The 15,000-nt window shown below is 41.6% G+C and overlaps 1 protein-coding gene across 1 annotated transcript in view; it reads left to right on the top strand.

Moving 5' to 3' along the window:
* The first annotated feature begins 11,421 nt into the window (after positions 1-11,421).
* LOC122808748 (ras-related protein Rab-11A-like) overlaps positions 11,422-15,000 on the top strand; it is a 317,065-nt gene continuing 313,486 nt past the window's right edge. The window contains exon 1 of the mRNA XM_044079765.1: positions 11,422-11,852. Within this exon, the coding sequence (XP_043935700.1) occupies positions 11,813-11,852 (40 nt within the window). The 5' untranslated portion in view covers positions 11,422-11,812. The remainder of the gene's footprint in view (positions 11,853-15,000) is intronic.

Raw genomic sequence — 15,000 nt, 5'->3', positions numbered from 1 at the left:
TTGACATAGCTATAGAATGCTTTGTGGTTGTCTTTAGAATCAGTGGCGATTTTGTTTTTGTAACTAGCTTTGGAGGATTTCATGAGGGACCTCAGCTTCTTTCTGAGGCTGACCAGGGAGTTCCTCCAATCATGGGATTTTACTCTTTTATTGCAACAGTTTCTTTCTTCTGTTGTAGAGTTTGTTTATGGCAGGGGAATCACCAGATTGGCTTCCTTTTTTGGAGGATAGCATCTTGGTTCTTTTAGGGACTGCACGATCCATGTACTCATGTAAGTACTTATAAAGTGCATTTGTGTAGGATTCAGCAGTCTGTCTCTACTGTCTGTCTGCATGAGTGTCGTGAAATTTGCCACTTCTGTCTTAAGAAGCGTGAAGTTGGCTTTGGAGAAATTTTTTATGGTGGTTTCCCTAATAGGGGGTGAGGGCAGGATGTGGATGTCTAGGGTGATTAGCTTGTGGTTGGATCTGACCAATGAGGAATTGACCTCTGGTGTGAAACACTGGTTGCCCATGTTGGTAATGATCAGGTCTAGGATATTGCTGCCCCTGGTGGGGGTGTGGATAAGTTGATCCAAGGCGTTGGATTTTCAGACGCTTGTTAAAAACTGGATTTTCAGACAGACATTGAAAGATTAACACATTCACACCTGGTAGGTGTGGAATGTCATACTTTCAATAGCCTACACACATTCTTCATTGATCTAGACTCTTAATAAAAATTAATTTAAACAACAAAACACAAACATATGTAAATATCTTTTGAACATTAAATGCTATTAAAAAGGGGACAGCAACGAGTTCAGCAAAATGGCTTTAACAACCTGTGCATCAATATAATAATATATTATAAATACAATAAAAAAGTAAAATGACATTTACCTCTAAATTTTCCCAAACAACTTTTTATATCTTAAAAGCTTTAAAACCTAGACCTGTAGTGTCCGAATCATTTTGGGAGACAAGTACATGATGTTAATAAATTCCTTAATGAGTGCTTGTTTACTAAATAATTACAGAAATATAAGCAATTGCGCCTATATGCATTATTATCTGTATAAATAATACTCATTATCTCTCAAAGTGTACAATATGCTGTACTTGAATAAATGAAACCTTAAATGATGTTAGAGAAAAGTGTCATCTGATGTTATGCTATAGTACATAAATCTGACAGTTTTGTTAATATCAATGTACAAATGCTAATACTGCGTATCTTTAGAATTAATCTTTCTGTCTCCCACAGTGACATTTCATATTATAACATGTAGATGACTCAGTTATGAAAACATAAATGCAAATACAAAAATATGAATAACAAGTGGCAGATGGACGTTAATGTCCCCACTGCAGTACATCCTAGATTAATGGTCTTATGACAATTTTCTTTTACTTTACCTTTCTCTTGCTGCTTATTATTTATTGGCAATCCACTAGTTAAGGAATCTAGACCCCAAAAATATCACGACAACATAAGGAACTATGACATATATAAAACAGTACTCTAGATATGAGTGAGTTAAAAATGTAAGTAACTATTCCTCAGACAAGACAACTGTAAAGTACTAGAGAAAATATTTTTCTTTAAAAAGAAGGATATGAATGATTGTAACTCTGCAGTGACCAAATAATCAAATTTCTATGCATTGCTTTCTTCTGAAGCAGTTTTTTTTTGGAAAACTGAGAAGCAAGTGGGCTAATAAATCTATATGAATTTCCACAGTAATGTAGTTTTTACTCTTACACTTTTGTTCTGGACTGGAACAACATACAGGAGGCAATGTCAGCTGGCCACTGCTTATATAACCCACGGTAAAAAAAAAAAAATCACATGTAAGGAGATATGGAGTTAGTAAGAATTCCACCCATGGGGTAGGTACAAAACAGAAGGAAATGAATCATCAGGCTTTCTGCTGTTATCACTGTATGTCTCCAGGTCTCAACCTCAAGAGTACCTGTGTTTATGTATATACACACACACACACACACACACACACACACACACACACACACACACACACACACACACACACACACAAATGTTTGTGTAGAAATACGTAGAGCTACCATCATAGGTTGGTGCCAGGCTATCGGCCCTAGGGCCTATACAAGGCTAGCCATAACAATTCCCTGGATATTTCTTCCCACAATATTTACCTCCCTGGCCCCTGTCTACCAGGGTGACTGACATGATCCCCTGGGTGAATTTCCTATCTCCCATCCAGTCATCAAGGTTCCTTTTGAAGAGGGCCAAGGAGGTGCTCTGCTTGACATGTATGGGCAGTCTATTCCAGAGTATGGGGAGTCTCTGGGACAGGAACCTATCCCTCCAGCATGTTTTGTTCATTGTGATGACAAGATTTAGATCCCTGGAGCGTGTAGCTCTGAGGGATTGGGATTTCTTTAAGTGGAGCATGTCCAACAGCTCAGGGTTTGATATGGCCTTGTATGTTAAGCAGAGATCACCTCTGAGAAGATGATATGCCACTTCTGGATGAAAAGCCCTTAGTGATGAGGTGTGCCACATAGAAGGATTTCCTGACTGTTGTGATGATATGGTTATCGAAGGTGAGACCACTGTCCACCTGTGTTCCTAAGTCTCTCATCATACTTTCGATGTTTAGTGTACTGCCACCTACGCGGTAATTCATGGGTACATGTTTTTTTTCCAAAGGGGATAACTATACATTTCTTGGCATTAAGCTTGAGCCCATGGCTCTGGCACCAGGCATCTGTTTCTGTAAGGCCCTTTTGTAGAATATCCACATCATTTGGGGATTAAATAATGGCTCCCAGTTTGCAGTCATCTGCGAACTTTGTTAGCCAGAGTCCCTTAGTGTTGGCCTGTACTTCAGAGAAGTAGATGCCAAACAAGAGTGGTCCCAGGACTGAACCCTGAGGTACTCCACTTGTCTGGAGCTCAATTTGGAGTCGGCTACTTTTACAGTCTGGGTTCTTTCAGTAAGCCAGTTGGCAACCCATCGAGTGTCATAGGGATTTATGCCCAGCTTAGTAAGTTTATCTATGATTCCAGAGTGGGAGATGGTGTCGAAGGCCTTGGTGAGGTCCAGATAGGCCGTGTGGACCGCCTTACCCTCGTCCACAGCTCTGGAGATTGAATTGAAGAAGTCAATCACGTTCAGGAGACAAGATCGGCCCTTCACAAACCCAAACTGGGTGGGGTCCAGTTTTTGAAGGTTGCCAATGTCTTTGTTTATAAGTTCCATGATAATGCGTTCCATACCTTTGCAGATCAGGCTCGTCAGACTGATGGGACGGTAGTTCCCGGGATCCAAGGTGGATCCCCTCTTGTGGAGTGGGATACCTGTAGCTGTGTGCCACTCAGTGGCACGAAGCCTGAGGTGAGGCTATGATTAAACATGACACTTAGGTGAGGTGCCAGTTCATTTTGTAGTTCATGTAGTACTCAGCCAGGGATGTCATCTGGTCCCATGGATGCTGTATTCTTAGCTTTGGAGAGTGCTGCTTCTACCTGTGTGGCCATGATTATCGGAATTTGGCAATCTTTTGGTATCGAGATGGGCCCTTTAGGGGGGTGAGAGGGGGTGAAGTTGGCCCTAAATCGATCTGCCAGGATATTGGCAATATCCTTGGGATCAGTATATTTAATGCCATTCTATTGTAGCTCAGAACAGATCTGAGCATTGCCATTTAGATTCTTGGCATAACTATAGAATGCCTTGTGGTTGTCTTTGGAATCTTTGGCAATTTTATTTTCGTAACTAGCTTTTGAGGATTTTATGAGGGATCTCAGCTTCTTACAGAGGTTAGTGAGGGAGTTTTTTGCATCCTAGGATTTTCCTCTTTTCTGCAACAGTTTCTTCCTTCTGTTGTATAGTTTGTTTATGGCAGGGGACCACCACATTGGCTTCCTCTTTTTTGGAGGAGAGCATCCTGGTTCTATTTGGGATGGCACGATTCATGCACGAATGGATGTGCTCGTACAGTGCCTTAATGTAGGATTCAGCAGTCGAACTTTCAGATCCCATCTGCAGGGGTGTCATGAAGTTTGTCACTTCTGACTTTAGTAGCATGAAGCTGGAGAAGTTTTTTTTACAAAAGTTTCATTACGGGGAGGGGGTGGGGGGATGTGGACATCAAGGGTGATTTGCTTATGGTCAGAACTGACCAATGAGGAGGTGACCACTGGTGTGGAGCATCTATCTCCCATGTTGGTAATGACCAGGTCTAGGATACTGGACCCCTGGTGGGACAATGGATTAGTTGATCTAGGGCGTCGGAATTTATGAATTCCAAGAACCGTTGGGAGAAGGTGTTTTTACCCGAGTAGTTTTCCCAGTTAATGGCAGGGTAGTTGAAATCACCCAGTATTGGGGCATTTGGCTGTATCTTAATATTTTCCAGTATGTTTAGAAAGGTGTAGTGAGAATCTTGGGGCATGGTGGGGGATCTGTAGCAAGCTACAATTTGGATTGCAGTCTTACCTAGTGTTAGTTGCACCTGGAGAATTTCAGATGCATTGTGTTGGGCAACTAGCCTGGAGGTGTGAATATCCTTGTTGAATATGGACACTCCTCCACCTTCAGTGTTTTGGTCTTGGTTTTGTGGCCGAAAAGTGTGGTAAGAGTTGTAGCCTGGTATTGCAGGGGTGCTCTCTGGAGCCTTGAACCAGGTCTCAGTTACTGAACAGATATTGATGTCCTCCATTTTTAGGAGTGCCTCGAGAGAGTGCATTTTGAGGTTTAGACTTCTAGCATTGAGTAGCATTTACCTTCAGATTTTGCCTGCTTGTCCATCACAGACATAATGTATGGTACATTTGGTTAGCAACAATAAACATAGTGGAACATGCCGTCCATGTTATCAAAACCTAAGACTACTGTTTGTGCCTATATTACTGTTTTATTACCTTATTTTCCTGTTTTTGTGAGCTTATATTGTTGATTGCACTTGTGGGCTAAAGTATTGCTTAAAAGTAACAAACAGGCTAATACACTCAAGTGTACCAGCCTTTGATAGCAATTTAGTCGAAAACAAAGCATTTACTGCATTTTTTCTGTCTGTTTGCAAAAAAAAAAAACAAAAAAATATTTCTCCTTTCCTAAACTTTCCTAGCTAGTTGTTCCAGTGATCAGATTTTGCTGATCCCTGGGCTTTGTATTTGGTTTCGGTGTTCCTCTGTTTTCTTGTGTGGCCAGAGGTAGTTTCTTTACTCACCAGTGGGAGTGGGAAGTACTGAGCTGCTTGTTTGTCCTCAGAGGAGTGGTTAGAAGCAGCAACTAGTAATTCGTCGGCCATTTTGGGTCATTTCCTGTTTTTTCCAGCCCCCTGCTATAAAGCATGCTTTGGCAGGCTTTTCTGGCATTAGAGAACTAGGCATAGCTCCTCGTGGTCCCCTACAGAGTTCCTAAGCCAGCAGAGAGCAGAAAAAGCAACTTTCTTGATCATAAGTATTTTTTAAACTTTTTAGTTTGCATTTTACGATCTTTTGAGCTTTTCGACTACTGTTTGTGCCTATATTACTGTTTTATTACCTTATTTTCCTGTTTTTGTGAGCTTATATTGTTGATTGCACTTGTGGGCTAAAGTATTGCTTAAAAGTAACAAACAGGCTAATACACTCAAGTGTACCAGCCTTTGATAGCAATTTAGTCGAAAACAAAGCATTTACTGCATTTTTTTCTGTCTGTTTGCAAAAAAAACAAAAAAATATTTCTCCTTTCCTAGCTAGTTGTTCCAGTGATCAGATTTTGCTGGTCCCTGGGCTTTGTATTTGGTTTCTGTGTTCCTCCATTTTCTTGTGTGGCCAGAGGTAGTTTCTTTACTCACCAGTGGGAGTGGGGAGTACTGAGCTGCTTGTTTGTCCTCAGAGGAATGGTTAGAAGCAGCAACAAGTAATTCGTCGGCCATTTTGGGTCATTTCCTGTTTTTTCCAGCCCCCTGCTATAAAGCACGCTTTGGCAGGCTTTTCTGGCATTAGAGAACTAGGCATAGCTCCTCGTGGTCCCCTGCAGAGTTCCTAAGCCAGCAGAGAGCAGAAAAAGCAACTTTCTTGATCATAAGTATTTTTAAACTTTTTAGTTTGCATTTTTCGATCTTTTGAGTTTTTCGACTACTGTTTGTGCCTATATTACTGTTTTATTACCTTATTTTCCTGTTTTTGTGAGCTTATATTGTTGATTGCACTTGTGGGCTAAAGTATTGCTTAAAAGTAACAAACAGGCTAATACACTCAAGTGTACCAGCCTTTGATAGCAATTTAGTTGAAAACAAAGCATTTACTGCATTTTTTTCTGTCTGTTTGCAAAAAACAAAAAAATATTTCTACTTTCCTAGCTAGTTGTTCCAGTGATCAGATTTTGCTGATCCCTGGGCTTTGTATTTGGTTTCTGTGTTCCTCCATTTTCTTGTGTGGCCAGAGGTAGTTTCTTTACTCACCAGTGGGAGTGGGGAGTACTGAGCTGCTTGTTTGTCCTCAGAGGAGTGGTTAGAAGCAGCAACTAGTAATTCGTCGGCCATTTTGGGTCATTTCCTGTTTTTTCCAGCCCCCTGCTATAAAGCACGCGTTAGCGCGGAGCTGCTACCGTTGCACACTAGGGCAGCGCCGGTTAATCAGATTTAAACTATTAGGGCTACCTAAAGTCCACTCTTCAAATTTTCCCTTAAAACTACCTTCCTCAAAGTATACTACTGTCCTATTTAGTATATCCTACAACTATAAATTATCTCTACTTGACTCCCAAGTAGACTATTCTCTATCTGTATAGCGAAGCACTTGCTCCTACAGTACTTATCATCTCAATACAGCACTCTTGTTATAGAAAGTACCCCAAAAAAGCAAACCCTATTTCTCGGTCACCCACATCCCCCAGAACCTTTTCTTAAGTTTTTCTGTCTATTCCTTCTAGCATGTCGAGGGATCAGTTGCTAATGTCCTCTCCTGCTCAGCTGGTGAACCTGGGAATATTGAGGCAATGTTACAATTGCCTCATGTACACAGACAACCCTCTCCTCCTCCCACAAAACACAAATACATGCGAGAGATGGAACTATACGGCCAAACTGGAGGCTGAGCTCTCTCAACATAGGACTGGCATGACCAGACAGGAGGAGAAGGTAACCACACACACTATAGACCCAGTCTCACATAATACCATCACAACCTCAAATCATACACATAAACACACAAAGACATACTCGGAGGCTCTGATCAAAAATCTACCAAAACAGCAGAGGCCACCAAAGCAGACACCCAAACAACTACCACCTCAGAACACAACACCTGCAACACATAGACCACACAGTCAGAGTGTCAAGCAGTCACAGCCCTTAAGGCCAAATACAATGCCAGACACACTAGTCATTGGTGACTCCATAGTCAGACACACTGACGTCCCGCTCACCAGACTGAGTAAGGAGAAGGTCACAGTAAGCTGTCTGTCGGGTGCTAGAATCCGCCACATAACGCATGCACTCAGGTCTCTCAACAGCAGGTACAAGTACGACTCAATCATTGTCCACGCTGGTGTTAACGACCTGAGGCGTACCTCCTTGGACTACATGAAAAGAGACATAGAGGAGCTCTCTGATTATGTAGCCCAAGCAGGTATGACCCTGACCTTGAGCAGTATCCTACCTTCACCAAGAATGATGCCACAATACAGAGATAAGATGATCAGCTTTAACAATTGGCTTAAACTCTGGTGTCATTCAAAGGGGATCCAATGTCTGTCTGCCTGGGATGACATGCTGGACAAGCCACGCTGCGCAAGGGACGGCTTGCACTTGTCACCCTGGGATTCGGATTTTGGCAAAGGCTCTTGCCACCCCATAGTGCCTTTTTAGGCAAGGCTCAAATTCTAAACCTACCACCCTAGAACAAAACAAAGAAAAAAACTAAGGGTAATGCTGCTCAATGCCAGAAGTCTCAACCTCAAGATGCACGCACTCGAGGCCCTTCTCAGTATGGAGAACATCGATGTCTGTGCTGTGACAGAAACCTGGTTCAAGGCTCCTGAGAGCACCCCAGCACTATCAGGTTTTACCTCATATCATGCGTTCCGCCCCAAAACCTGGACAATACCAAGAAAGGAGGAGGGGTATCCATATTCATCAAGGACACCCACACCTCAAGATTGGTGGCATCGCACAATGCATCGGAAACCATCCAGGTGCAATTAACCATAGGCAAGACTGCTCTGCAATTTGTAGCATGTTACAGGCCACCCTCGCAAACTCAGGAACCTCATATGGCCTTCCTGAAAACACTGGAGGGATAAATGTATCTCGAACACCATCATACTAGGTGACTTCAACTACCCTAATATAGACTGGGAACACTACTCAAGCCCAAACACTCTAGCCCAAAAGTTCCTGGAATTCATAAACTCAAATGCCATGGAACAACTAGTCACCATCCCCACAAGAGGAGAAAACATACTTGATCTCATCATCACGAACATGGGAGCACAATGTTCAACGCCGGAAGTATACCCCTCACTGGTGAGATCTGATCACAAACTAATCTCGCTGGAGGTCCTCATCCCGCCCCCACGAAATGAAAAAGACCACAGTAAAGAACTTCTCGAAAGCCGACTTCACACTTCTAAAGACTAGTGTGGTCTCCTTTAAGGCCCCTGAGCCGGCGGTTAACATTACTCAAACCGCTGAATCACTTACAAATGCCTTCTACCAGTACCTGCAGGGCTGCATGGATCAGGCAATCCCAAGCAAAACAAAGACTCTTTGTACCAAAGGCAAGCATCCAGTCTGGTGGACCCCAGCCATAAACAAACTCTACAACAAAAGGAGAAAGCTACTACAAGATAGAGCAAAATCCTTAAAAGGTAAGACACCGCTGATCACTATAAGTAAAAGCTAAGAGCTCTCATAAAATCATCCAAAGCTAATTTTGAGAAAAAATAGCTAAGGACTCTAAAGACAACCATAAGGCATTCTTTAGCTATGTCAGAAACCTAGGAGGAAACTCCCAGATATGCTCAGAATTAGTTCAAAATGATGTGAAGATTACTGATCCTACAGACATTGCCAACATACTGGCTGAAAGGTTCAGTGCAAACTTCTCCCCTCCCCTAAAGGAGAGATATCTATACCAAATGATTGTAGCCCCTCAAACATCTCTAACGCCCAGGTGAGAATTGCTCTCTCCAAGGCAAAGAACACAGCATCCATGGGACCTGATGGTGTCCCCGGCTGTGTGCTCCATGAACTCAACGAGGAATTAAACCCACAGTTAGGACAGCTGTTTAATCTTAGTCTCACCTCCGGATATGTACCCAGGAGTGGCGCTGCGACTGTGGTCCCACTCCACAAAGGCGGTGCCTCCACCGACCCTGGAAATTACCGTCCCATTAGCTTGACAAGCCTTATCTGCAAAGCCATGGAGAGGATCATAATGGATCTCATAAATAAAGACATAGGGAACTTGCAGACTTTGGATCCAACCCAGTTTGGCTTTGTCAAAGGCAGACCATGCCTTCTAAACTTGGTTGACTTTTTCGAAACAGTCACCAAGGCCATTGACGAGGGAAAGGCAGCCCATACAGCCTACCTAGACCTGGCGAAGGCTTTTGATACAATACCTCACTCGGGTATCATTGAAAAACTCATCGACTTAAATGTAAACCCATACATTACAAGATGGGTTGCAAACTGGCTGAGTGACAGAACCCACAGGGTCAGAGTTGCTGGCGCCATGTCAGACTCAAAGCCTGTCACAAGTGGTGTCCCACAGGGCTCAGTCCTGGGCCCACTCTTGTTTGGCATCTACTTTTCTGAAGTACAAGCAAACACAGGAGGGTTATGGCTGACAAAGTTTGCAGATGACTGCAAACTGGGCGGCGTAGTTGAAAACACATCCGACACAGATATCCTTCAGAAGGGTCTCACAGAAATGGATAACTGGTGCCAGAGCCATGGCCTAAAGTTAAATGCCAAGAAATGCATAGTCATACCCTTCGGGAAAAATAAGGTTACCCCTAGCTACCATATAGGTGGCAATCCCCTGAACACAGAAGAAGTTATTAGGGACCTGGGAACCCAGGTTGACAGTAGCCTTTCATTCGACACTCATATTGCTAAAGTAGTCAGGAAGACCTTCTACATTGCCCACCTTATCATGAAGGGATTCACATCTAGATCAAGGGAAGTCATAGTCTCCCTATACTCATCACTCATCAGACCAATGATCGAGTACAATGCCCCATTCGGAATGTATCTGACCAGACACTTGCAGCAGCTGGAGAGGCCACAAAAGTTCCTCACCAAAAGGATAAAGGGTCTCAAAAATCTGTCTTATGCTGCCCGACTGAAAGAACTCCAGTTATATTCAGTTGCTTACCGCTTGCTCAGAGGTGACCTATGCCTGACATACAAGGCCATGTCAAACCCAGATTTGATGAACATGCTTCATCTCAAAAATCTAGATCCCTCAGAGCCACAAGGGCGGAGACTTAAACCTCGACACGGTTATTAATAGGACGTGCTGGAGGGATAGATTCATCACCCAAAGACTCCCTATGCTGTGGAACAAAATCCCGGTTTATGTGAGGCAGAGCACCTCGCTGGCCTTGTTCAAGAGGAATCTTGACCAATGGATGGGAGATCGCAGATACACCCCAGGGGTTACCTCAGTGTCACTGCTCGACAGAGGCACAGCAAAATAATGGGCATAGTTTCTCCAAACTAAAGGGGTGGCGTAAGCCACAAAACTATGGGCTAGGCTTATAAATGCCCTCGGGCAGATAGCCTAGTATGAAACTATGAACCTATGGATGCTCAATGCAAAAAGCAGAAAACGCGGGCAGAATGATCATAGTCTTTGATGGGGACTAACTAAAGTACTTCTAAGCAACGAACCACAGCGTGTCTTTAAATGCCGAAAAATGCTACAGTAAAACAAAAAAGCAAACATTAAACATAAAGGAATTGTTTTAAGATCAAGCTCACCAAAAACATTAGTATCGCAAATCATATTCGATAGGGATTGGGATTGGGATGAACTCCAACTCCAGCCACCCCCCCCCCCCCAAAAAAAAAAAAGTTTTATTTTTTAAAGTGAACAGGTTTTGAACTCCTAAACTTTCTTTTTCTACAGTCTAACCACGGGTCAAATTATCCGTAAAGCCCCAGCATGGACGTTTGCATTCCTCTTTCGCTAAATAGCTTCACCAAAACGAGACTGTTTTTTCACGTTGCATTTCAGTGTACATTTTTGTCTGTAAAATACGGCACCACTGTGCTACAACTAAAAAGTTAACTAACTCAACTGTTAACCGGAAACAAACTGAATTGCAAAAGTGAAAAGTGAACGTCACTCTTTTTGTGCAGTACAAAAAGACGTGGCAGAGACCATTACAAGTGCCCTTCCTCTTCTATAACATTAGGAGCCACTCCCATAAGAAGGTGCAATGCACCCTTAGGGTTGCAAGTAAAGGTTGGTACCACCACACCTCACTTACCTGAAAGGCAGGTGAGATGACGGAAGCAGTGTCAAACGATGCTTTGAGCCTACCTTCCTGGTTTCCAAATGCTGAAACATCCAATCAAATGAACTCTCCCGTGTAGTTTAGGGACTGCAGCCAACCAGCAAACCCCATCTACTCTGAACAGGTCTGACCGGATGAGTTAGTCAAAGGGAGGAAAAGATTTCAGGAATCTGAAGGAAGTCTTGTGTACATTACTGTAATTAAATACAGGAAGTACCTGATCCATGGTTGTCGACTAAACTAAGGTGACCAGGCAGCCGATTTCGATTTGGTTTTCATTTGTAACGCTTTGTCCATTATTTTGCCTTAGGCATTTTAAAAGCATGGCTAATAAAGAGGACGACTATGACTTCTTATTTAAGGGTGAGTTTTTTAATATGTATTTTTTAACATTCTTGAAATGCTACAGCCTTCCTCCCTAAATGTTCAAAAAGAAAAAGAGTTGGCTAAGGAACGCTAGGAAGTTAACAAGTGGTCGCAGAGATCCATTGGTCATTAAAAATTTAAATCCTGAAACTCTTCAACCTTTTACAGATATCTCTTGAATAGCATCACTATTTAATTTTAAGAGATGTATTCTGCGTGGTATCCGATTGTTTTCAGGTTTCACTTTTTGGGACGTCTGTACTCGGTGCCATCCGATTGCTTTCAGGTTTCTCTTTTTTGGGGGGGTGAACCCCGTATTTGAGGTGGATTGAAACAAAATTATTTCTAGTTTAATTTATCTCTGAAAATGATCCTTCATTTGACCCTAACCTAGTTGCGCTGTGGGCAGTGGTAGTTAAACTCACCTAAGGATTATACAAACGCTCCCATGTTTATACTAAAGGGGGTCGTCTGAATTCCAAAAGCCTTTTGTGTGCGTGTCTTTTTAACTCCAAACAGTAAGGTTATTTATAGTTTTTGTTACAGTGAAAATTAGAATAGCAAAGAAAACTTCATTGGCAAGAGTGTAGATTGGATGGTCCTCAATGTTAAAAGTACCTTGTGTGGAGAGAAAGAACATAAAATGCAGATTTGAAGTATCAGTGGCCAGTAGAGTAAAGTTGGTGTTGACTTTAAGTACAAATCTGGGTAATGCAGATGTGTTGAAACAGCAAGCTACCAAAGCCATCTGCACCACTGTGCTCTTGCTACCGTGTATTTCGCATATAGCAGTAAGAGTAAATGTTGAATTTACATACTGGGAAGTGCAGTTAAAGATGGGCCATGTATGAAGTATATATGCCCTATGTATAGGTGACCTGGCATATTTTGGATGATTTGTGTGTTTTTCTGGTTTTGTAAACTCTGAATTACATTGATGGGTTGTCACATGTTTATTTTATTAATTTCTTAACCAGAGAAACTCACTGGATACAAATGCCCCTTTTCAGAGGTGACCCAAGAATACTGTCTGGTTAAGTTATATACTTAGAATTGCACAGTACACAAATGAAGGTGGAAGAAAGTCAAAAGTGTGCCCTTCACTGCAGGAAGTAGAATGTCAATAACTCTGAGCCTACATCCTTTGCACTAACATGCATTTTAGGATTTTACACCATTGCACTGTTTGGTATGATGTATATAGAATTGTGCACTAAGGTCCATGTTGTCTCGATATTACCTTGCATTTGGTTGCAGTGTACAACTGTGTCAAGTCACATTTAGGGGTGTAGTCAGAAATTTTTGATTTGTCTGCCTAGGTATTGCTCTACTTGGCCCTTGTTCAATGGTATATGTTAAAACATAATTCTTGAAATAGAGCTACATATGTTCAAACTAATCGTACTGAAAAAACATTAATTGGAAAACCCCTGATATATCAGACGTGTATAAGTTTGGATGGAATTACCTTATCGATGGCTTATTTTTACTGTTTTTTATTTCATTTATATATTCAAAGGGGTCACCTTCATTTCACCTAAAGTTAATTTTTCCCAACAGCAATTTCAGGCAGCTCAAATGCCTGACGGTTAATTTTCCCGACAATTAGCAAAAGGCAAGTAAAAGTTATTTGTCCTTTTCCCCACTGTAGTGCTACCCTGGAGTTAGAATACCTAGTTGGGGAGGTGTAGCCCCCCACCTACTTTGGTTTTAGTGAACAATAAAAAAGCAAATTGGACAATGTAAAACCAAAGTAGGTGGGGGGCTTCACCCCCACCCCCCCTAAGTATATATTCTAACTCCAGGGTCGCACTACAGTGGGGAAATGACATATATCTTTTATTTGTCTTTTTCTAATTGTCTGGCAAATGTACTGTTGGGCAAATGAAGGTGACCCATTCAAAGATGGAAGATTTGGTGCTATTTAGATGGGCAAAATGCTCCTTCTCCGAAGTTAACTTTTTTGTTTACATAGAGTATGTCTGACTCTGCCCATGGAAACCTTTTACCAACAAGCTGCACTTCCACCTTTGTATGTCATCAATTTTGTGAGTCTGTAATTATGCTTAGTACCTTAAGTTACCCTGCCATGAGCCAACCAGCCCAGGCTCACCTGTAGTTCTAGGAATCTCACTATTCAGTGTCTTGCGTAGGAAAATAATTGAGCACTGTACAAGTTGACGTAATCTTCTCCAGGGTGACAGTGGCACTTTTGGCATGTGATTCTGTATGAGAAATGCATTTACAATGTTACATTTTATATGTTTGTCATACAAATGTTTATCGTAGCATTTGTTTAGTATAATGCTAGGATTTACTTTGTGTGGAGTTATCATGCCACCTTAGATTTTGTATACAATTTTTTTTTAATTATTAGTAGTTGCCTTGTTTGCCTTCAGTTCCATTCCACTTCCTCGTTCCTTTCTTCAGTAAGTCCAGTAATAACAAATGCAGTTGCAATACAAAGAAATGTTGACAATGCTGAAATATCTGTATCTGGTATCTTTATAATACTGGTTCTGTAACATTTTGAAGTAAGTACTTGATTTGCCTTGTAAGATGGAGATGTTGGCTATAGAAATGGTGTGGCTGTATTAAAGGTGACTTACTGCAAATTTCATACTTTTCTTGCATTTTGCTTTCTAAGTTTCTGTAGTTCTTCAGACATTATGTGAAGGACATGCTAACATCCTGAGGTGCAATAATCTCTCAAAAAATAATTTCCCTTGTGTACTTAGTTTTTGTTAGCCATGTAGATGTTAAGAAAAAAAATCTTTTGTTCCTGTTCTTTCTGTTCTTTACACATTTGCTGTTTTTTTCCAATTGCTCACATTATCTTATTCAGGGTTGCAGATAACTGGTACCTGCCCAGTATTTGGTGGGTTGAAGGCAGAAAAAGCAGTCCTGCTCATAGAGGCAGTGTTATACTGTTTGACACCCCATACTAAAGTGTAAGCGTATTAACAAGTTCATGTTTACAAACATTATACTTCCCATATATTGCTATACATTATATAACCTAAGCAATATTACATAAAATATTCAATTCCTGCCCCTTTTTGGGCAAGAAACATAGACAATTGTACATTTTATATAAATGTAAACAATCCTAGTTGCAAGCATTTTAAAACACAAACCATACTTA

Source organism: Protopterus annectens, chromosome 8.part0 (assembly GCF_019279795.1).
Source record: "Protopterus annectens isolate FY-2018-M chromosome 8.part0, PAN1.0, whole genome shotgun sequence".
Lineage (NCBI taxonomy): Eukaryota > Metazoa > Chordata > Ceratodontiformes > Protopteridae > Protopterus > Protopterus annectens.
Note: the sequence above shows the minus strand (reverse complement) of the source record. Positions and strands in the feature narration are given on the sequence as shown.